The sequence below is a fragment of the Mustela putorius genome, unplaced genomic scaffold (genome assembly GCF_011764305.1).
Source record: "Mustela putorius furo isolate JIRA1106 unplaced genomic scaffold, ASM1176430v1.1 tig00003853_pilon_pilon_pilon, whole genome shotgun sequence".
NCBI classification, from domain to species: Eukaryota; Metazoa; Chordata; class Mammalia; order Carnivora; family Mustelidae; genus Mustela; species Mustela putorius.
In genome coordinates, this window is record NW_025422005.1 from 36,641,693 (window position 1) to 36,664,162 (window position 22,470).

Below are 22,470 nucleotides of genomic sequence, written 5' to 3' on the forward strand. Positions count from 1 at the left end.
ATCACATATAGGGATTTTCTCAAAACAGATATAAGCAATATATCTGAATAAGAATTTAAAGCAATAGTCATTAGAATGCTAGCTTCTTTCAAGCTGAAAGAAACATAGAAAACAGCAGAAACTGACACTTGGGTGACTTGGTGAGTTAAGCATCTGCCATCAGTTCATGTCATGATCATAGGGTCCTGGGATGGAGTTCCATATTGGGCTCCTTGGTCAGTGGGAAGCCTGATTCTCCCTCTGCCTGCCACTCCCCCTGCTTATGCTCACTCTCTCTCACAAACAAATAAATAAATACAATCTTGAAGAAGGAGAAGAAGGAGGAGGGGAGGAAAAGGAAGAAGACGATGACACCAGAGAAACCCTTGTTGCAGAGATAGAAGATCAAAAGCCTAGTCAGGCTGAAATTTAAAAATGCTATAAGTGAGATGCAAAACCCACTGTATGTAATCACAACAAAGATGGAAGAGGCAGAGGAACAAATAGGTGAGATAGAAGATAAAATCATGGAAAATAATGAAGCTGGAAAGAAGAGAGAACGAAAAATATGAGCTCATGAAGGTGCACCTAGTGAACTCAGCAATTCCATAAAGGACAATAATATCTATATCATAGGAATCCCAGAAGAGAGGGGCATGAAAAAGGGGCAGAAAGTGAATTTGAACAAATTATACCTGAGAATTCCCCTAGTCTGGAGAAAGTCCAAGTCCAAGAAGCACAGAGGTAGTTCTCTACCTCCAAGATCAACAAAAACAGGTCAACACCAAGACATATCAGTGTGAAATTTGCAAATACAAGAGAAGAGAGAATTCTGAAAGCAGCTAGGGTTAAAAGGTACTTAACGTACAAGTGTGGACACATAAGGTTAGCAGGGGACCTGTCCACAGAATCTGGCAGGCTGGAAGAAAGAGGCATCATATAATCAATGTGGCAAGGGGGGGTTACGCAAACAAGAATTCTTTATCCAGCAATTCTGTCATTCAGAATAGAGGGAGAGAGAAAGAATTTCCATTGCAAGCAAAAACAAAAGGAGTTCATGAACACTAAACCAGCTCTGCAAGACATATGAAAGAGGAGGCTTTAAGTGGGAAAGAGAGTGAAAGAAAGGAAAAAAAAAAAAAAGGAAAGGAATAGAGGCAATCTACAGTAACAATGACTTTATAGGTAACACAATGTCACTAAATTCATACTTATCAATAATCACTCTGAATGTGAAGAGACTAAATGCTCCAATCAAAAGACATAGGATATTGGAATGGGTTAAAAAAAAAAAAGACCCAGGCTCTTGAGCAAGATGGCGGAGGAGTAGAAGACCTAAATATCGTTGGGTCCCAGGAGTTCAGCTAGATAGTTAACAAACCAATCTGGATACCTACAAACTCAACAGGAGTTTGAAGAGAAGAGCAGCAATTCTAAGAAGAGAAAAGTGACCACTTTCTAGAAGGTAGGACATGCAGAGAAGTGAATCCAAGGAGATATGAAGGAACCTAGATCTTGTGGGAGGTGGCAGATCTTGGCAAGCGGTAGAACAGTGGAGCACAAAATTGGAACTTTTAGAAGTCTGTTCTACTGAGGGACATTGCTCCAGAGGCTAAGTGGGGGGATGGAACCCTCACGGGGACAGCATGGTCTTGGGACCCATGGGATCACAAAAAGACCAGGGGTGTCTAAGTGTAGCAGAGCTCCCTGGTATCAGAGAGGGGAAGCTGGATGTAGAGATGGAGTCAAGGAATGGGCTCTCAGCTCAGAGTTACCTTAAGCCATGATCCAAGGCACAGTCGGGCCACTGCTCTTTGAGCAGAGACCCCACAAGCAGCAGATTCAGGGAGACTCACCTTCCTTTTCTGGGAGACACTGATTCCAGGAATCAGCTGGGTTTGGAGACTCCAAATGGGTTGTGCACCAGAGATAGAAATGCTCAGTCAAAGGCCGGGTAAGCACAGACTGTAGCAAGACACCAGGGAGATGGGAGTGATTGATTGCTTTTCTCTGAGGGCACACTGAGGAGTGGGGCCCTGATCTCTCAGCTTCTATGGAGCCTGAGACTGGGAGGCCACCATCTTCATTCCTGTTTTCCAAATCTGTACAGAGAACATTCAGGGAACAAAAGCTCCCGAGACAAAAACCGAGCAGATTACTTATCCTGGCCCCTGGAAAGGGCAGTGCAATTCCACCTCAGGCAAAGACATTTGAGAATCACTGCAACAGTCTCCTCCCCCAGAAGACTAGCAAGAACATTCCTCCAAGACCAAGTTTACTGATCAATGAGAACTGCGGAACTCTAGGTAGGGGAATGCAACACAGAATTTATGGCTTTTTTCCTACAATTCTTCAGTCTTTCAAAGTTAAATTTTTGAAATTTTCTTTTTCCTTATTCTACTTTAAAATTTTTTTCCTCTTTCCTATTTTAACTGTTTTAAACTATTTTATCTTATCAATGCCTTTACAAAATATTTAAAATTTTTCATTGTTATAGTCACATTCTATCTCTTCATTGTATTTAACCTTTTTTTTTCTTTTTTTTTTTTTTTATTCATATAGGTTTTTTGTTCCTTAAAATTTTGGGATACAGTTCCTTCTAACAGATCAAAATATATCCTAAATCTAGTGCATGGCTTTGTTTTAGTCTTCAGCCTGATTACATTCTTTTTTCTTTTTTAATCAGCCTCTTAATTTATCAATTCCTTTTTTATAATCTTTTTTAATTTTCATCTTTGCAGTCATATTCCATCCCCTCATCATATTTACCCTTATTTATGTGTGTGTGTGTGTGTGTGTGTGTGTGTGTGTGTGTATAAGTTTATATATAACTTAAAACTTTAAACTTTAAAACTTTGGGAGGCAGTTTCTTCTAACAGACCAAACTACACCCAAAATCAAGTGTATGACTCTGTTCTATTCACCATTCTAAAAAGAAATACACACACACACACACACACACACACATATATATATATATATACACACTCTCCTTTCTTCTCCCCCAGGTTTTGGGTCTTTTCTAACTTGGTCAGTGTGTATTTTTCTGGGGTCATTGCTACTCTTTTAGTGTTTTGTTCTCTCATTCATCTATTCTTACCTGAATAAAATGACAAGGCAGAAACACTCACCTCAAAAAACAAACAAACAAACAAACAAACAAAAAAACAAGAGGCAGTACCAATAGCTAGGGACCTAATCAATACAGACATTAGTAAGATGTCAGAACTAGAGTTCCAAATGATGATTATCAAGGAGCTAGCTGGGCTTGAAAAAACCATAGAAGATACTAGAGAATCCCTTTCTGGAGAAATAAAAGAACTAAAATCTAACCAAGTTGAAATTTAAAAAGCTATTAATGAGGTGCAATGAAAACTGGAAGCTCTTACTGCTAAGATTAATGAGGCAAAAGAGAGAATTAGTGATATAGAAGACCAAATGATAAAGAATAAAGAAGCTGAGAAAAAGAGAGATAACTACTGGACCACAAGGGGAGAATTTGAGAGATAAGTGATACCATGAGATAAAACAATATTAGACTAATTGGGATCTCAGAAGACGATGGGGAGTGCAGAAGGTATATTGGAGCAAATTATAGCAAAGAATTTCCCTAATTTGGCGAAGGGAAAAAGCATCAGAATCTAGGAGGCACAGAGAACCCCCCCAAAATCAATAAAAATAGGTCCATACCCCCTCATCTAATAGTAAAACTTACAAGTCTCAGTGGCAAAGAGAAGATCCTGAAAGCAGCTCAGAACAAGAGGTCTGTAACATGCAATGGTAGAAATATTAGGTTGGCAGCAGACCTATCCACAGAGACCTGGCAGACCAGAAAAGACTGGCATGATATATTCAGAGCACTAAAAGGGAAAAATATGTTGCCAAGAATAGTATATCCAGCTAGGCTGTCGTTGAAAATAGGAGAGATTAAAAAACAACAACAACAACAACAACAAAAAACCTTCCAGGACAAACAAAAACTGAAAGAATTTGCAAACACCAAACCAGCCCTATAGGAAATTTTGAAAAGGGTCCTCTAAGCAAAGAGAGAGCCTAGAAGTAACAGACTAGAAAGGAACAAAGACAATTTACACTAACAGTCACCTTACAGGAAGTACAATGGCACTAAATTTATATCTTTCAATAGTTACTCTGAATGTAAATATTTATTTCTTTTATTTTACTTTTAAATCAACATATGGTGGATTATTTGCTTCAGGGGTACAGGGCTATGAATGCCCAATCAAAAGACTTCTCTCTCTCTCTCTGCCTGACTCTCCGCCTACTTGTGATTTCTCTCTCTGTCAAATAAATAATAAATAAAATCTTTAAAAAAAAAAAAAAAAAAAGGGGGCGCCTGGGTGGCTCAGTGGATTAAGCCGCTGCCTTCGGCTCAGGTCATGATCTCAGTGTCCTGGGATCGAGCCCCGCATCGGGCTCTTTGCTCAGCGGGAGCCTGCTTCTCTCTCTCTCTCTGCCTGACTCTCCGCCTACTTGTGATTTCTCTCTCTGTCAAATAAATAATAAATAAAATCTTTAAAAAAAAAAAAAAGACACATGTAGCAGAATGGATTAAAAAAAGAAGACCCATTGATATGCTGTTGTGAAAAACTCATTTTAGAACAAAAGACACCTCCAGATTTAAAGTGTGGGGGTGGAAAAAAATTTACCACACCAATGAACATCAAAAGAAAGCTGAGGTGGCAATCTTTATATCAGATAAGTTAGATTTTAAGCCAAAGACTAAAATGATAGATGAGGAAGGATGCTACATCATGGTCTATCCAACAAGAAGATCTAACAGTTTTAGATATCTATGCCCCTAATATGGGAGCAGCCAATTATATAAACCAATGAATAACAAAATCAAAGAAACACACTGGCAACAATACAGTAAGAGTAGGGGACTTTAACACCTCCCTCACTAAAAAGTTCAGATCATCTAAGCAAAAGATCAACAAAGATATAAAAGCTTTATTTTTTTTAAGATTTTATTTATTTATTTGACAGACAGAGATCACAAGTAGGCAGAGGCAGGCAGAGAGAGAGAGAGGAGGAAGCAGGCTCCCTGCTGAGCAGAGAACCTGATGCGGGGCTCGATCCCAGGACCCTGGGATCATGACCCCAACTGAAGGCAGAGGCTTTAACCCACTGAGCCACCCAGGCGCCCCAAAGATATAAAGGCTTTAAATGACACACTGGACCAGATGGACATCCCAGATATATTCAGAACATTCCATCACAAAGCAACAGAATACACATTCTTCTCTAATGCCCATAGAACATTCTTCAGAATAGATCACATTCTTCTATCTATAGATCACAAATCATGTCTCAACCAGGACCAAAAGATTGGCATAATTCCTTGAATATTTTCAAACCACAACGCTTTGAAGCTAGAACTCAACCACAAGAGGAACATTGGAAAGAACTCAAATACATGGAGGCTAAAGAACATCCTCCTAAAGAATAAATAGAAATAAAAAGAAAAAAGAAAAGAAAAGAAAACAGCTGCTCAAAATCCTTGGGACCAGGTAAAGGTGGTCCTGAGAAGAAAGTATATAGCAATACAGGACTTACTCAAGAAGCAAGAAAAGTCTCAAGTACAACACCTAACCCTATACCTAAAGTAGCCAGAGAAAGAACAGCAAAGGAAGCCTAAACCCAGCAGGAGAAGAGAAAAAATAAAGATCAAGCAAAAAATCAATGAAATAGGAAGCAAAGGAATAGTAGAACAAATCAGCAAAACTAGGAGCTTGTTTTTTGAAAGAATTAATAAGATTGATAAGCCCCTAGCCAGACTTCTCAAAAAAAAAAAAAAAAAAAAGAGAGAGAGAGAGAGAACGGACCCAAATTAATAAAATTGTGAATGAAAGAGGAGAGAGCACAACTAACACCAAGGAAATACAAACAATTATAAGAAGATGTCATGAGCAACAAAATACCAGCAAATTTGACAATCTGGGAGAAATGGATGCGTTCCTAGAGATGTATAAACTACCAAAACTGAACCAGGAAGAAATTGAAAACCTTAACAGACCCATAACCAGTAAGGAGATTGAAGCAGTCATCAAAAATTGCACTCCTGGGTATTTACTCCAAGGATACAGATGTCATGAAAAGAAGGGCCATCTGTACCCCAATGTTTATAGCAGCAATGGCCACGGTCGCCAAACTATGGAAAGAACCAAGATGCCCTTCAACGGACGAATGGATAAGGAAGATGTGGTCCATATACACTATGGAGTATTATGCCTCCATCAGAAAGGATGAATGCCCAACTTTTGTAGCAACATGGACAGGACTGGAAGAGGTTATGCTGAGTGAAATAAGTCAAGCAGAGAGAGTCAATTATGATATGGTTTCACTTATTTGTGGAGCATAACAAATATCATGGAGGACAAGGGGTGTTAGAGAGGAGAAGGGAGTTGGGGTAAATTGGAAGGGGAGGTGAATCATGAGAGACTATGGACTCTGAAAAACAATCTGAGGGGTTTGAAGGGGTGGGGGGTGGGAGGTTGGGGTACCAGTTGGTGGGTAGTATAGATGGCACAGATTGCATGGAGCACTGGGTGTGGTGAAAAAATAATGAATACTGTTCTCCTGAAAATAAATAAATTGAAAAAATTAAAAAAAAAAAAAAAAGAAGAAGTGAGGGTTCCTGACCCAGGACTCTGCTTGCTGTTGGCATGCAGTAAAGCTTCCAAAATATTTTCTCAATATTTGCATAGAATTTCCAAAGCACAGACATAACCACTTTACAATTTATTAACCTTAATTTACAGGCAAGAAAACTAAGGCCCAGGGACTTAGTTGACTTTGTCAAGGTCATGAAGAAAGTAAGTATCACAGTTAGGATCATGACCTCAAATTTTTTACTCCAGTTTTGCTAGTGCCAGATGCCATTTTTATGTATAATGCTTATTCTGTGTTGGCATGATGCATATATTCTCTCTTAAAATTTTAAAGCATCCTATCTAAGAGTACAAATACCCTCTGAATGCTCTCCAGCCTCATCTCAGGCCACTGTCCCACCAGGTGGCAGCTCCTGGAAGACACCATTACTTTTTCCTGCCCCAGAGTTGTTTTGTTTTGTTTTTTAATTTAAATGTATTTTATCATGTTGCAGGATTCATTGTTTATACGCCACACCCAGTGCTCCATGCAATATGGCCCTCCTTAATACCCACCACCAGGCTCACACATCTCCAACCACTCTCCCTTCCAAAACCCTCGGTTTGTTTCTGAGTCTACAGTCTCTCATCGTTCATCTGCCCCTCTAATTTCCCCTATTCATTCTTCCTTTCCTTTTCCTAATGTCCTCCATGTTATTCCTTATGCTCCATAAGTAAGTGAAACCATATGATAATTTACTTTCTCTGCTTGATTTATTTCACTCAGCATAATCTCCTCCATCCCCACCCATGTTGTTACAAAAGCTGGGTATTCATCCTTTCTAATGGAGGCATAATATTCCATTGTATATATGGACCATATCTACTTTATCCATTCGTCTGTTGAAGGGCATCTTGGTTCTTTCTACAGTTTGGCAATTGTGGCCTAACATGAACATTAGGGTACTTATGGCCCTTGTTTTCATTACTGCACTTTTGTACTTGCAGTTTGCTCTACTGGGAATCCTGTCCCTTGCTCTTTGCACTGCCAGATGCTTGTCATCCTCCAGGTTTCCCCCACGAATGTCCTCTCCAACCAGGGGCCATTTCTGATCTCCCTAAGTAGATACTCCCTGCTAGTCTCCCTCTGCTTCCTTCTTAGCACTTACTACTGGGTGTATTCACACTCCTTAATTGTTTAGTTGAATCTAATCAGTTTGCCCATGGAATAAAAGGGCAAGACCCAGTCCATCTCATGCCCTGATACATCTAGACAGTGCCTGCACATAGTAAGGCCTCAGAAAAGTGTGTCAAATGACATAACAGGGCAGAATTGAACAGAATTCGGAATTGCCCAGCAAGCTGGTGTTATCATTCTCATGAAAACAGTTTTTTTTAATTTATTTTTTATTTATTTTCAGCATAACAGTATTTGTTATTTTTGCACCACACCCAGTGCTCCATGCAGTCCGTGCCCTCTATAATACCCACCACATGATTCTTTATATGGGAAACCCAAAAGACTCCACCCCCAAACTACTAGAACTCAGGCGCCCCTGAGCCTGACTTTCATAAGGCTTTGTACAAACTAGAGGGTCAGTGTTGGCAGGAGAGGATGGGGCTACCTGCTTGTAAAGGGCTCAGGAACCTTGTAGAGATGAGTCCTGGTGTCTGCATCAAAAGTTTGGGGAACTGGGCATCTGGGTGGCTCAGTGGGTTAAGCCGCTGCCTTCGGCTCAGGTCATGATCTCAGGGTCCTGGGATCGAGTCCCGAATAGGGCACTCTGCTCGGCAGGGAGCCTGCTTCCTCCTCTCTCTCTCTCTGCCTGCCTCTATGCCTACTTGTGATCTCTCTCTGTCAAATAAATGAATAAAATCTTAAAAAAAAAAAGTTTGGGGAACTAAGGTCCATGCATGTCCTATTTATCCAGAAGCCTCCTCTGGGAATTTCTCAGTCTGTGTATGACATGATCATCTTTTCCTTATATATCCCATGATGCCCAGTGTAGATTTGTGAGTGGGTTTCCACCAGTGGATTGGTGAGTGGGCAAATACCTTTCCTGCCCTTCCCATCCCTGTCTTCTGGTACTGGCTAACCACGATCTTTCCCTGACCTTCCCTTCCCTGCTGTGTCCTCACTCAGTCAGGTATCCCATCAACTAGGACTTTGTCCTTTAGTCCCCTTTCTTAGTTTAGCTGCTCAGTGTGAAGACACGAAGAACACAAGAAAGCTACTGGCTGGACAGCAAGTGAGGCACAGATACATTGTCCTTCTGGGTCTGTCATTTTCCTTCTGGACAGGCATATATCTATTCCACTGGTCTCATTTTTCTGGTAGTACTCTAATATAAATTTTGGTACTAAGATTGACTCTAGAAAAACAGAATCGTAAATTTTCTGACTTAGTTCTGGGTTTCATGAATTGGTTCTCCAATAAGATTATTTGGAAAGGCACTGATGACTCTAATACCAATGGTATAGAGCACTGGTAGCCCAGGGCCCGATGTTGCAATACACAAGACTTCACCATTGGATGTTGCTAATCAAAGTCTTGCAAAAGGTAAGGTTCTGGTGACCAAGTACTGGATGTCTTAAAACATGTTAGCATAAGAAGACTGACTGGATGTCTGGGCTAAAGTTGAAAAAGTGCGAAAAGGAAAGAACAATGTGGGGGATTCAAATTCTCAGATATAAATAAATAATGAATGAATGAATAAATAACCTGAAAGCTTCTATGTCTACACTGAAGATCACTCTGACCTGTAGAAACAAGCTTTAGCCAGGACCCAGATTCTGAAACTAAATCCAGCTAACATCATGCCTGTGTCTGAATTATCAGCAAACTGATTTCTGTATCTTTCAGGATATCTTCTGTTACACTGAAAACGCTGAGAAACTGGAATGGAGACATATGGGAAAAGTCCCATGAAGCTGGAGCCATCAAACACCTATATTATACTGAGTCTTCTTTGCCAGTTGGGGAGGATATCCATTCCAGCTAGGCATTCCAGAACCAGAGAAATAACCTCAGGGTAGGTTTGGGTATACAGCACCAGCTAGGTGGCAATAACTTGCAGGAAGGCTCTCCAGAAGGCTGCATCTGCTTTAAATCAATGTCTAATATATGGTGCTGTGTCTCTCATAGCCAGGACTCACCCACCCGGGACTCAAGGGATGGAAATAAGAGCAGCACCACTCATTATTACCCACAGTGATTTGATCAGCAAAACTTGGAGTACTTATCACTGTAACCTTAGGTTCTGTTGTCCTAGTTATCTCGCCTCCAAAAGTAGGAGTACTTCCGCTGGGGGATACAAGAATAACTATGTGAAGGACTCCTGGACACTTTGTGCTCCTCATGGGTCTAACTCAGAAGCAGTGACTGTACTGATCAATCCTGACCACCAAGGGGGAAACTGGCACTTTTATTACCATGAGGATAAGAAAAAATATGCTTGGAATGGAGGAAATACATGGGCATCTCATAGAACTACCCTGCCCTGTCATGAGAATAAATGGGAAAATGCCACAGCCCAATTTAGGCAAGACTAGTAATGGCTCAGATCCCTTAAGTGTGAAGATTTGGGTCATGGCATCAGGCGAAAAAAACCACAACCAACTGAGGGACATTCAGAGGGTGAAGCAAGTATGGAATGGGTAGTGGAAGAAGGCTGTTATAAATGCGAAGGATGGCCATGTCATAGGTTATAGAAATAAAGAGGGTAATTACTTCTAGCATTTTCCTGCTTTGTTATGAATATGATTATGCATGTGTGCACATGCGTGTCAGATTTTTTCTTTCTTGTCTTATATCCTGCGCAGAACCCAGACGTGTGGTACTAATAGTCAACTTTGTATCATAGCATGTAGGTCACAGGATTTCAGGGAGAAGAGAGAATACCCTCCAATGACTGCTTCCTGGTTGGGGAAAAGGATCAACACACATTCAATTGTGTGAAGGTTAGTTGATGGAAGTGTGACTTTATTATACTTAAATTGCAGATGAAGTATGGCTTAATGGAATGTGCAAATGATAAGAGGACACATGGTAGACTGTGATAGACTAGCTTTATGCATCAGCTTGGATTGGCTGGAGTCTCCGTTATTCAATTAAACAAAAGTCTAGATGTTGCACTAAAAATTTCATGGGTACTGTTAGCATCTGTAATCAATTCTAATTGTAATCAATTTAAGAACAGCATATTTCCTTGATAAATGGGGAAGCCTAATCCCCTCACTGAATAGCCTTAAGAGCAGACTTTTAGAAGGTAGAAAATGCAAGAAAAGAGATTCTCCCTTAGAGGTTCTGTAATACCTTTGTTGTGCCAGGGAGACCCATTTCATATTTCTGATCAGCTAAGCTGCAGGATCAGCATCTTGTGCTCTTTTAAGGAACCAAATCTGTGTAATGTGGTTAAGCAGCAAGGAACACAAAGCAGACAGAAAGTAACAGCAACAGGGAGAGGGCAGACAGCCTGGGGGACAGGCAGCTTATCATGACTTACATGGATAGTCAGAGTTACAGCTGGGTAGGAGAAAGGTAACAAGCAAACAGGTAGGAATATTGGAAAAGGGTGAGATGGAGAAGAGCCTACAGTCTGATGCACAACAGGAGGAGAGCAGGAGACTGGCTGTGGGCAGAGTGAAAGTGGGAATTGGGCAGAAGACAGTAGACAAGAGAGACTTCAGGAAAACATGATGGTAGGCAGGAGGCCATCGGGGCTCATCCTTGTCCCCACAAGGGTTAGAGGAGCTTCCTGAGATGCAGGTAGATCCCATTCTTGGACATTAACACAATTCTTGGAGTGGGAACAGGGACCCTGAAAGGATCTGGTGCCAGCTCAAAGCGGAGCAGTGTCAAGGCCACCGCCACCTTCATCTCGTTCATGGCAAACTGCTTCCCGATGCAGTTCCTGGGTCAGGGAGGAAAAAGGAAATGAGAAGTGGCATAAACCCCTCTGCCAGGAGCAGCACATTCATGGCCCTCCTGCATGGACACACAGCCCAGTCCCTTTCCCTCAGGACACACACACATCTCTACGCCTACCCCACCTAGCTTGTTTCACACTCTCCCCTTATCCTTTGACAAAGCCTACACTCTTCCAGTATTAGCTCCTACTCCTATCTATGCTCTCAGTAAGCCTGAAATTCTGTTGCAAGAAGGTCAGCAACTTGTGCTCAGGGCAAAGTCAAGGTATCACTAAAATAGTTTATTATTAAGTTGTTGACTCTCTGCACATGCAATTTCTGGTTTCACAATGGGGAGAACAGGACAGGGCACCATGGGGGTGGGTTGGGCCACCCTTCAGGCTCTAACCATCTGGGGCACACAGGGGTCCAGATCCTCAGAGTAAAGACAAGGCAGAGCTGGGTAAGGAAGTCAGTATGGCACAGAGAAGCTTCTGCAGGGGCAGAGCCTTAGTGACTCTCAACCTGCTACACCATCTGCCTGCCAGGTTGGGTCCAGACTCCTACTTTCTTCTTGGTCCCTCAGTCAACCAGCTGCTGTAGTCTTCCAATTCTACTGCAGAAATGTCTCTGCTTGCCATCACTTTACCTCCTAACCCAGACTTTTCTGTCTCCTGCCTCCACTTCCTCTCCTGAAACCCCAGCCAAGTTCAGAACCTCCCATGCCCTCCATCACAGGTACAACATGTCCAAATGCCTCAGATGACATCAGAGTCCTCTCTCGGTTGTTGGCTCACTCACTAGTCACCTGTTAACTCTCTCCTCCTTCCAGCTCAGCTCCTGCTGAGGAGATCCCAAGGAATGCCCTCCCTCCACCTCTGCCTGCCACATGCTCATGGCTAAGGGCAATGATAGCCTGTCCTCACCCCAACTCCTGCTCACTATGCCTCTTCATTCCTGGACCCTGACATCACCCTAATACTTTACTCAGGGACACATCGCTTTCCAGAGTAGGACAGTGCCAGGAACATGGAGCTTCCTATGGTGGGGTCAATTAGGAAATGAGTGAGTAAGGGAAAAAAAAGAAAAGAAAGAAGGAAGGAAGGAAGGAGAAGAAAATGAAGAAAGAAAGAAAGAAAGAAAGAAAGAAAGAAAGAAAGAAAGAAAGAAAGAAAGAAAGACTCTTTTGAGTGGAGGCATGTAGTTCTTGAGTGTAAACTCCTGGAGGCGAGGCCAGTATGCTCTCTCATAGCAGAGGACTTGGCACACAGAGAGAAGCTTAATAGGTAGTCTTAAAAATGAACGATGTCTATTGAACTGAAAAATAAACCCATGCTGAATGGAATAAAATGAGTAACCATTAGTTCTGAGCTAGGAGCTAAGCTGCCTACTCCTCTCCTGTCTCTATTGGCAGCAACATGACTTGCACCAATGTCTAGGAAGAAGGACTCAATCTCAAGGAAAAACAGATCCTGGAGCCAGTATCTGGAAGCACAATTTGCTAAAAGATGTGGTGTGAAAGTGGGTTCACTCTGTATGTGAAGGGTTGACAGATTTCTGTGTTTGGAAAAAAACATTTTTCTAAGAACTGCTTACAAAGTTTCCTGCAGTTACTATTTATAGGACACTCTCAGCAGCACTGGAGGATTTCACAGCAGCCATGCTGGACAATAGTCATCCCACTGAACAGCTACTTCACGTGTGCTTTACATTTTACACACCAGATAACGTTCAAATGCCATGTGTCATATATATACAACAGATTGCATTTTCTTCCAAAAGCAATTAAATGTCCTCATTTTTATATATTTGCCCATTTGGATGTCTGGACTCTAAGTGTAATATTAAGGTATATAGAGCCCAGATCATATGTACTGATTGGACACCTGAGAAAATTGTCAAGTGTACATGACCATTACCATAGAATCAATAATTCATTTGGTTGAAGAAAATATAGCAACAGCACACATTAGCCGAGTACTTTATGAAGCACTTAAGAGACACAGGAACCTTTCCTGTATATGGCTGAAATATTTGAGGCATGCAGGAAGCTGAGTACGGAAGCACATGCAATGTAGTCAATGGTGCAGTGTGGAGCAGAATGGGGAGTTTAGTAGAAAATCTGGTTTGAGGGACGCCTGGGTGGCTCAGTTGGTTGAGCAGCTGCCTTCGGCTCAGGTCATGGTCCCAGCATCCTGGGATCGAGTCCCACATCGGGATCCTTGCTCTGCAGGGAGCCTGCTTCTCCCTCTGACTCTGCCTTCCACTCTGTCTGCCTGTGCTCGCTCTCACTCGCTCTCTCTCTGACAAATAAATAAATAAAATTTAAAAAAGAAAAGAAAATCTGGTTTGAGATTGTGTGCAACAAAAACTTTTGTGTCCATCCTGTGTTTGACTTTGACAACACTTGAAAATTACATGTGAGAAAATCTAATTCTGTAAAGTCATACTCACAAAATGAAGAACTCACAAGAATACCCTGAGCTATGGAACACCCACTGATACTGAATTGTGGATGGAGATTGTGTAAGAGCAATGGGTCAAAGTTTCCATGGCATTCAGTGATTACCAACTTTCTTTGCATAGAGACACATACCTCTTTCCCAGCACTCCAACATGCCAGGACATATCTACAGAAACCCACATAAATGTAGCAAGTCACAAACATCAAGTATGTACCCCCAAAATAGCCCCTGCCTCCTCCCATTCTAGTACGAGTGCCTCACCTTGATCCTCCTGAGAAGGGCAGGAAAGCATGGCTATGTCGAGAGGAGCCTGGTGCAAACCGGGAAGGGTCAAACACCTGCAGAGGGAGCACCAGGGCCAGGACAGGTGTGATCAAGCCCTTCCTTCCAATCATCCAAGGGACAGCACACCCAGAGGTGGGCCAGGAAGAGGGTTTGATCTGGAGAGGTCATCCCACCTCTTCTGCCCAACGTCATCATACCTCTGGGTTTGGCCACACCTTTGGGTTGTGGTGAAGGGCATAAAAGGAGAGCGTCACTAAGAATCCTGTGAACCAGAAGAGAGAAGGCTAGACATACATGTTTGTGGAGCCCAGCTGCACCCACACACAGCTTGGCAGCCACATTGAGAACCACTCCTCATCACTGTGAATGGAATGATAGTGTTGCAGGAGAGATGGGGCAGACATGGCACAACAGGTGTGCATGTGTGCACAGATTAGAAGATTAATCATGACCAGGCTGAGACGCAGGAAGGAACTGGAGGCTTTTTGGAGCAACTCAAGGGACAACTCACATTTATCAACTACCATCCGTGACCTCTTAGAAATATCCATGAACGCCTACATCCTCACAATAACCTTCCAATGAAGGCTCACATCTCCATCATTCCCATGAGGCACCTGATTCTCAGAGAAGCTGAGCAACTTGCCTCTGACCACCCAGCTAGGATGTGGCAGGGCTGGGATTCAGAGCAGAGAGTAGACGAACAGTGGTCTCCAGCTATGGCAGGGATCTGAGATCTGGTCATCAGCTACTCTCTGCCATCATCCTGAGGGCTCCTTGGAGACTGGACCATCTGATCCATGATGGTGAATTTTTTGATCTCTCTCATTAGCCGAGACCCTATAAGGAAAGACCACATCTCCCCCAGTCCCATCTGATTTTCTCTCAAGCACTCATATCTCAAGGAATGAGAATATTAGGGCAAAACACAAAACCACTTTCAGAGTCTATCGGGTTTTTATTTCTTGGATTTAAGCTCTGTGCAAAGAACACCATATACCTCATCTGAACAACAAATGAAATACTAGTTTTCCTGAGGGGTAAGGTGTCTCAAAGACATGCACAAACTGTGGTGTACATGTGGATTTCTGGTATCTCATGCATTCCTGCTGACAGTTTATGAGTGAGAATGGGGAATTTCACACCTTTGGGTAAGGAGCGTCCATCAGGGAAGGTGATGGGCTTGCTGAGCTCTCTGCCAACACCTGGAACTGGTGGATAGAGTCGAAGTGCCTCCTTGATGCACATGGTGGTATAGGGCATCTGGTCCAGGTGGCCCCTAAAACAAAGCTATCCTGAAGGGTGGGCAAGGCCCTGGCAGCCAGGGAATTCTCTACTTGAGAGGGAAGGGCCTCCCATCTCATGAGCACTCACCAGGTAATGGAGACACCACCCCTCAGGAGGTTCTGGATCTCCTCCCGGCATTTCTGCTGATGCTCTGGGTGTGTGGCCAAAGCATAGAGGATCCAGGAGATGCCGCTGGCTGTGGTGTCATGGCCCTCAAACATGAAGGTGTCCACTTCCGCACGGAGATCTTTGTCAGAAAGGCTGCTCCTGTTCTGCATCTGGGAAGACACAGAGCAAGGGCAGGTTTGAATTTGCCCCCCTCCTCCACACTCGTGGGACAAGCCTCAGGCCTTCCCTGCCACACTCACTTGGGCAAAGAGGAGGATGTCCAGGAAGTCCAAGTGCCTCTTGCTCCTAACCTTCTCCAGGTTTCCCTCCTCCTGCAGCCGAGCTTTCCTCAACTTGATCACTCGGTCTGTCCAGAACAGTGTTCCCAGGCAGAGCTGAATGCTCCGGGTGCCCAGACACAGACACTCACAGTAGCCCCAGTCAGGGTGCCAGGTAGATCAGGAGGAATGTGGGAGTGAGTGTGTTTGGTGGGGTGGGAGCTCTAGCACCAGGTGCTTGCAGGTCACCACTCCCCTCAGCAGCACAGCCAAGGAGGCTCTGCTTGAATACTGCTGGCAGGGGCTCATTCAGCCTTCACCCATGGGGTGACACATGTAGCTTCTTGCATAGCACCTGGCACCCTAACACCTGCACCAGAGGAGTTCCCAGGTCGGTGTTTCCCAGGTCCTGGAAGGGCAGCCCGGGGCAGGACTCAGCTTGAGGGTCAGGGCCAGACCCTTTGGGATGTGCCTGATGAAGGAGGGGAGCTTCTCAGAGGGCAGATACAACCTGTGTGTTGATGGGCAAGCTGGCAGGCCTGGTGGTTCCAGTGGCCTTCAGGGGTCAGCCTGTAGATGATGTCTTTCCAGTAGAAAACATTCATCATCCGAGAAAACACCAGGTTGTTCAGGTCCCAAACGGCTTGAAGGTAGGACTGGGAGTTCCTGAAAGGGGAGGATGCAGAATGGACTGGATGGGGAGAGGCATGTGACCTGGAGTGTGGTGGGCCTGTGTATGGAGCATTCCACAATCAATGGGACAGGCAACTCTCGGCATTTGTCATGTTGTTCTTATACCCTCGAGACTCTTAGCCCTTTATGAGGGACATGGGCATCCAGGTTTCTTCCTGGTGCAGAGAACAGGGTCTGTGCCTAATGAAGGGTTGTTGGGGGCTGAATTTAACTGGGGCCAGGGGTTCTCTGCAGAATGTGACTCTTTGGGCTGGTAAACATCCGAGATGTCCTAACTACCTCTCAGATACGTTCACCCAAGTTGGTAAGAAATAGGACCTTGCACCTAATAAGGATTTCACTAACCTTTCTGTCTGGTGGTTGGCCTGGTCACTGAAGGCACACTTCATAAGGGTGTCCAACGTCATCAAGGAGATGTGTCCAAAGATCTCCAGAGATGAGTTCTGGTTGAGGAGCTCCTCCCATTTTTCCTGTGGTAGAGGGACACATAAACCTTTCTCTACTCCTTTAAAGGACCCATGCTAACAAGGCTAGACTCTCTCTCTGCCTCTCCAAATATTCTGAAAGATGCCCTCACTTTCTAAAGCAGTTGTGTTTCATCAGTTTAGGACCATATAGCCATTTGTTTGTAATGCAGTGAGTATTTTCTCAGAATATACTCTGAGAAAGTTGTTAGTTAATTTTCATTTAATTAATCATGATCTCTCACCATCTGACTTAGGAAGAAGTTTGATAATAACCGCCTTTTAGCAGATCAGAAAATATTGTTTTTCAGGGGACTCAGGGTAAATATTTGTGTCTTGGGGTTGATCTACACATGAAAAACAGGTGAAGTCCCAATTTAGGGAGCAAGAGTCAAGGCAAAGGAAAGGTCAAAGGGCTAAGACTGGGGTTTCTAAAGAAGGGATATCAGGGACTTCGGTTCCTCTTTTACAACAAATGTTAGTTGAGCAGAATGAGTGAGAAATAGAGTCATTCTCAGAGTTGATGTTATGGCAGGACCCAGCTTTGGGGATAGAGACCTGGTCTCCAATTCCCTCCATGGAGCATCTAAAACCCATCAGAAGCCTTCAGCCCCAGCCCAGAGCCTACCGGAGTGAACACATGGGATATCCACCATGCCTTTGAAGCTCCTACTGCCCATACCAACCAGGGGAAGCTTGTCCTGTTGTCTAGGGGCATTGACTACTCTTCCTGTCCAAATCAAACACATGAAAGCAAGAGGAGAAGGGACCCTTTATCCACCATGACTGACTCTCCTATGGGCAATGAGCAAAGAGTGGAGAAAATAAGTGCCTGGGTCCTTTCCTATTCCATCTATCCTCAGGGGGCCCTGTCTCATAATATGGTATAAGTGGGTGAATCTGGGTGCCATGTCTAATGGATGTCTGAAGGACACAGCTGTCTGAGAGTGGACTTTGTGAACTGTACGGGGGTGTGAGTGTGCACGTGGGCAGGGTTTGAACTTACCAGCATCACTTGGACAGAGTCGGCCATGAGCCCCACATAGGGCTTCAGGATGTCATAGTGGAAGGCTGGGGTCAGCATTCTCCGGTGCTGGAACCACGTCTTCCCATTCAACAGGAGCAAACCATACCCTGGACCACAATGGGTGTGTGGGGGGGAGGGAGGAACCTCCCAAGAGTTGTCTGGGGACAACTGGGGAGGAACCCAGGGTGTCAGAAGAAGGGCATTCTGGGCAAGGCAGGAAAGGACAGTGCATGTCAGGAAGGGGACTTTCCAAAGCCTGGTGCGCAGGAAGTGGTTATAACAGTTGCAAAAATCAAGCCTGAAACAGAGCTAAGGCTGGTTTATAGAAGGACTTTAGTGAAAAGTTGGGCTGAGATCATTGGTGAGGACTCAGAAGTGATGTGGGATAAACTGAGAATCAGGAGGTCTCTCCCACCATCAGGAAGAGGTGAGGTTTTTATTAGAAGAAGAGAATGGAGACTCAACTCAGAGTTAAGTGAAGTGACTATGGTGCTGGTCTCCTCTTATTTAATCTGGGTCAAATGAATAGGTGTTGGTAAACCTAAGCAGAAGGTAAACCACAGTCATAATTAAATGTACTTACCTAACCAGGGAGCTAGGAATCTGTAGGAACCATCAGACTTTGGGTCTGAAAGTAAGAAGGGCATTACAGGAAACTGGAAGTGACCAACATAGACATGATGTTCCCTGGAGGTAGCTATGTTTCAGACCATTGTCCCCCATCCCTTTCTGATGATTGTTAGCTGGCAATTAGTGTCAAGGCACCTCCTACTTGCTTCCAACGCGAACTCTCTTTCTTTCCTCATAGTCACTGAAGGCTGGGGAAGGCAGACTCAAAGTCCCCCTGAAGAGCCCCACTGCATCAGGTAGGTATATTCAGCAGAAACAAGGGCTCTGTTTTAGTGCCAGTGAAAAGACAGAGTCTCAGGTATTTTGAGGAATCGTGGTGACTTGGCCATACCATTACCCATCATAGAGAACACTTAGAAGTACCAAACTGAAGTTATCTTGTATAAGAAATTGTCTTTCAGATCTGGAATTGTCTCAGTTTGGTTAAGAAAGGAAGGAAAGACAGCAACAGCCAGGCAAAAAGGAGGAAGGGAGGAAGGAAGGAGGAGAGGAAGGAAGGAAGGAAAGAAGGGGAGAAGAACAGAATGAACAGTACACAACAGAAAGGATAAGAAAAAGGAATAGAAAAAGGAAAAAAGCAGCCCAACACAGCTGTTTCCACGTTCAATTTATATAATATCTGGCCTTCTGCTGGCTCGTATGCTGGGAGGGTCATAGGTAGAGAGTCATGTATTGATAGCTGAGCCTCCAGTGTCTTGTGCAAGTTCACAGACCCCTGGGCATGTATCCAAGAGGGAATAGCTACTCCAACAGGTATGCGGGTGTCCTCTCACCAGATCGTGCCAGGATCAGCTTCATGTAGTCAGGGTCGTAGATCACGACCTCCATTTCTGTGCCCCATAGCCAGCGAGGACAGGCACATGGAAATTTCTCTACCCATTTCAGTAGCAGTTGCAGCTGCTCTTCTTTTTGCAACTGTCACCAAAAGAAAGAGAAATCAATAGGGCGCCTGGGTGGCTCAGTGGGTTAAAGCCTCTGCCTTCAGCTCAGGTCATGATCTCAAGGTCTTGGGATCAAGCCCCGCATCTCTGCTCTGTGGGGAGCCTGCTTACTCCTCTCTTTCTGCCTGCCTCTCTGCCTACTTGTGATCTCTGTGTGTCAAATAAATAAATAAAATAATCTTAAAAGAAAGAAAGAAAGAGAAATCAATAAAACCTTTCTTCTGGTTCTGTGGCTAGATCCAGGGGTAAGGGCAAGATGGACATAAGAGAGAGTTCTGGATCCATCAGAAACCTAAGTGTTCAGAACTGTTTCTTATGACTTTGGCTCTGATCCACACTTTCCTGGCTGTCCAAGGTTTATCCTAAGCTAGGTTATGTCCCATTGTCGAGTGGAGTTAGTGGCCTTCACAATCAACAGCCTACAGAAACTTGTCAGGGATTAACTCCATGTTGTACAAAACTACTGGAAGCCAACATTTGCATGATAAACTTATGACAACTTTTATCACATGGTAAGCAATTGTGCCATACAATTTTATTTGGAGCATAAAGTAGATTGTATTTCAAAATTTAAATTTGTATATTAATACTACTTTGATGACAGCAGATTAAGAGGCCATGACACTAGAGGATAATTAATGTTATGATGGAGGGAAGCCCAAGTTTGGGGGGAATATTTGGACACTCTGAATTGGCCATTAGAATCCCTTCCTCATGCATTTGTTCATTCATCAAGTCATCATTTACCAAAATGCTATTGGGTTACTTGGGTCTGTTGACTACGACTGCTCAATGGACTTTGACCATTTGTTGAAACCATAAACACTTGGTGAGCCCCTCCACATGTGGATTTTCCCTTTGCCATGGGCAGCCCTCACACCAAGCCAGTGCTGGCACATAGCTAGTGTTGGGTGGGTGGTTGCTGCCTTCCCCAGCTGACCCCACCCTTCCATCCCCAGTCCAGCCCCTTCCTACCTCATGCCTGTGCCCAAAGAGCCAGTGGGAAGGAGGGGACGGGAACTCCTGGACTGCTCTGAGAAGCCACTGCCTGTGCAGGTACAGCTGTGCTGTCTTGAGCAGGAGCAGAACCAGCCCTAGCACGGAGGCCACTTGTAGGAGCCCAGGGACACCGCCCAGGGGTCTGATGACACTCAGCACAGAGACACTCATGGTGCAGGTGCTGCTGGATCGCTGACTCTCCCTGACTGTCCCTGACTGTTGCTGACCTTCCCTGAGAATCCCGGCCCAGACAGTCAGGGGAGGATGGCCCTGCCCACCTGGAGGGAGGGTGAAGGGTGAGGGCGGGGCTTAGACTGGACATCTAAAGTTCATTAACTGTGAGGATGTTAATGGGAAAATATGGGAGGAAAGCTTTGTCAGCAGACAGCGATAATGGCTGGGTACGTTCCCGCTTGCCTCTTCTCCCTGTTACTCAACAAATATTTTAGGAGCACCTACTCTGTGCCAGGCAGGGGCTATATGCTGGGACACAGCTGCCAGCAAACATGAATCCTGACAACAAACATGAATCCTGACTGCAAAAACTTCACAGTCTAGTTTACCAAATGCTCAGGAAGTGGGTTTGTTTTATTATCTCATTTGTGAGAGGAAAACACTTACAGAGAGCTAACATGATGAGATCCCCATAGGAAAACCACCATTGAGAGTGTCAGCTGGGATTAGAATCAGGGATCTCCAAACTGTCTGTCTCAGCTGCCTCTGTGTTGTTCCCCATGCTTGTCCCAGCCCATCATTCAGTGATGTTCTGGGATGACTGTGCCTACAGGCAGAGCACTGGCCTCACACTCAGGAGGCCCAATCCAGGGCTTGCTCATGACATATGAAGCCAACCAGTCGTACTCTCTGTGCCTCAGGTTCTCCTACTATAAGGGAGGGTAATCATCCCTTTCCCAAGGAATGCTCATTCAGTCACACATGCACTCAGCAAATGTTTCCTCAGCTCACAGTCTGGGATATAAAGGCAGAAAACTAATGTAGTACAGGAAAAACATGATAAGGCCTGTACTGAAAGAATGAATAAGGGGGTGGGCCCACCCAGGAAGGAGACAACTAAAAACAAGAAAGGGACCCTGAAGGGTGAATAGGTATTCACCAGGTGATGAGTGCTAGGGAATGGGATGGGCACTGAAGACTCATGGAGACCATATGAAAGCACATCTGAGGAGGACAAGTAAGTCTCTCAGCCTCACTTCATTCCTGATTCTCTTCCCCCAAATTGACTCCAAGCCCATAACTCTGAAAGGAAAACAAGGTGTTTTTGTCAGGAGTTCTTTGGAAGGCAGCTTTTCCTCCTGCCATGTTCATCTCCATCTACCTTGTTATTCCTACACCCTCCTCCTGTGGCTGACTCCTGAGGACTCAGGAGGCAAACATGGAGTTACACCCAGAATTGCAACCCAGGCTGTTCCACTTCCAATCTTTCTCCACAACTGCCCATCATTGTGCTAGGTGCAAAGCTGGTACTGATCCAAGCAAGGAAAGGAGTCAGGCTCCAGAGTCCCTGGACCTGGGCCAGCAAGGCATGGAAAGTAAGCATAGAAATGGAGGAAAGTTGAGAGGCATGGGCAATATGATTACACACTCCTGGGTTTGGACAGTGGCCCAGGACTTAGGGGGAAATGAAGAGACCTGTGGCTCCATGGGTTGTATAATGAATCTCCTGTTACAAGGACCTGAAGCACCAAGTCCTCAACAGTGTATGACACTTCTTAATGTAGCATTAATCTGAGGAACAGGAAACATACAAAATAAGAAGGCAGAGGAATTCTCC

At 44.2% G+C, this 22,470-nt stretch overlaps 1 protein-coding gene across 1 annotated transcript; it reads right to left on the reverse strand.

The window, feature by feature from the left end:
- Nucleotides 1-10,548: 10,548 nt before the first annotated feature.
- Nucleotides 10,549-20,931, reverse strand: LOC101672647 (cytochrome P450 4A11). Its single transcript, XM_004740371.2, is given in 13 exon segments — nt 10,549-11,342; nt 11,344-11,506; nt 14,228-14,304; nt 14,449-14,513; nt 15,397-15,530; nt 15,626-15,816; nt 15,907-16,013; nt 16,436-16,590; nt 16,963-17,087; nt 18,088-18,215; nt 18,692-18,736; nt 19,512-19,653; nt 20,655-20,931. Coding segments are annotated over 13 exon segments (1,782 nt in total). The 5' UTR covers nt 20,850-20,931; the 3' UTR covers nt 10,549-11,087.
- Nucleotides 20,932-22,470: the final 1,539 nt, after the last annotated feature.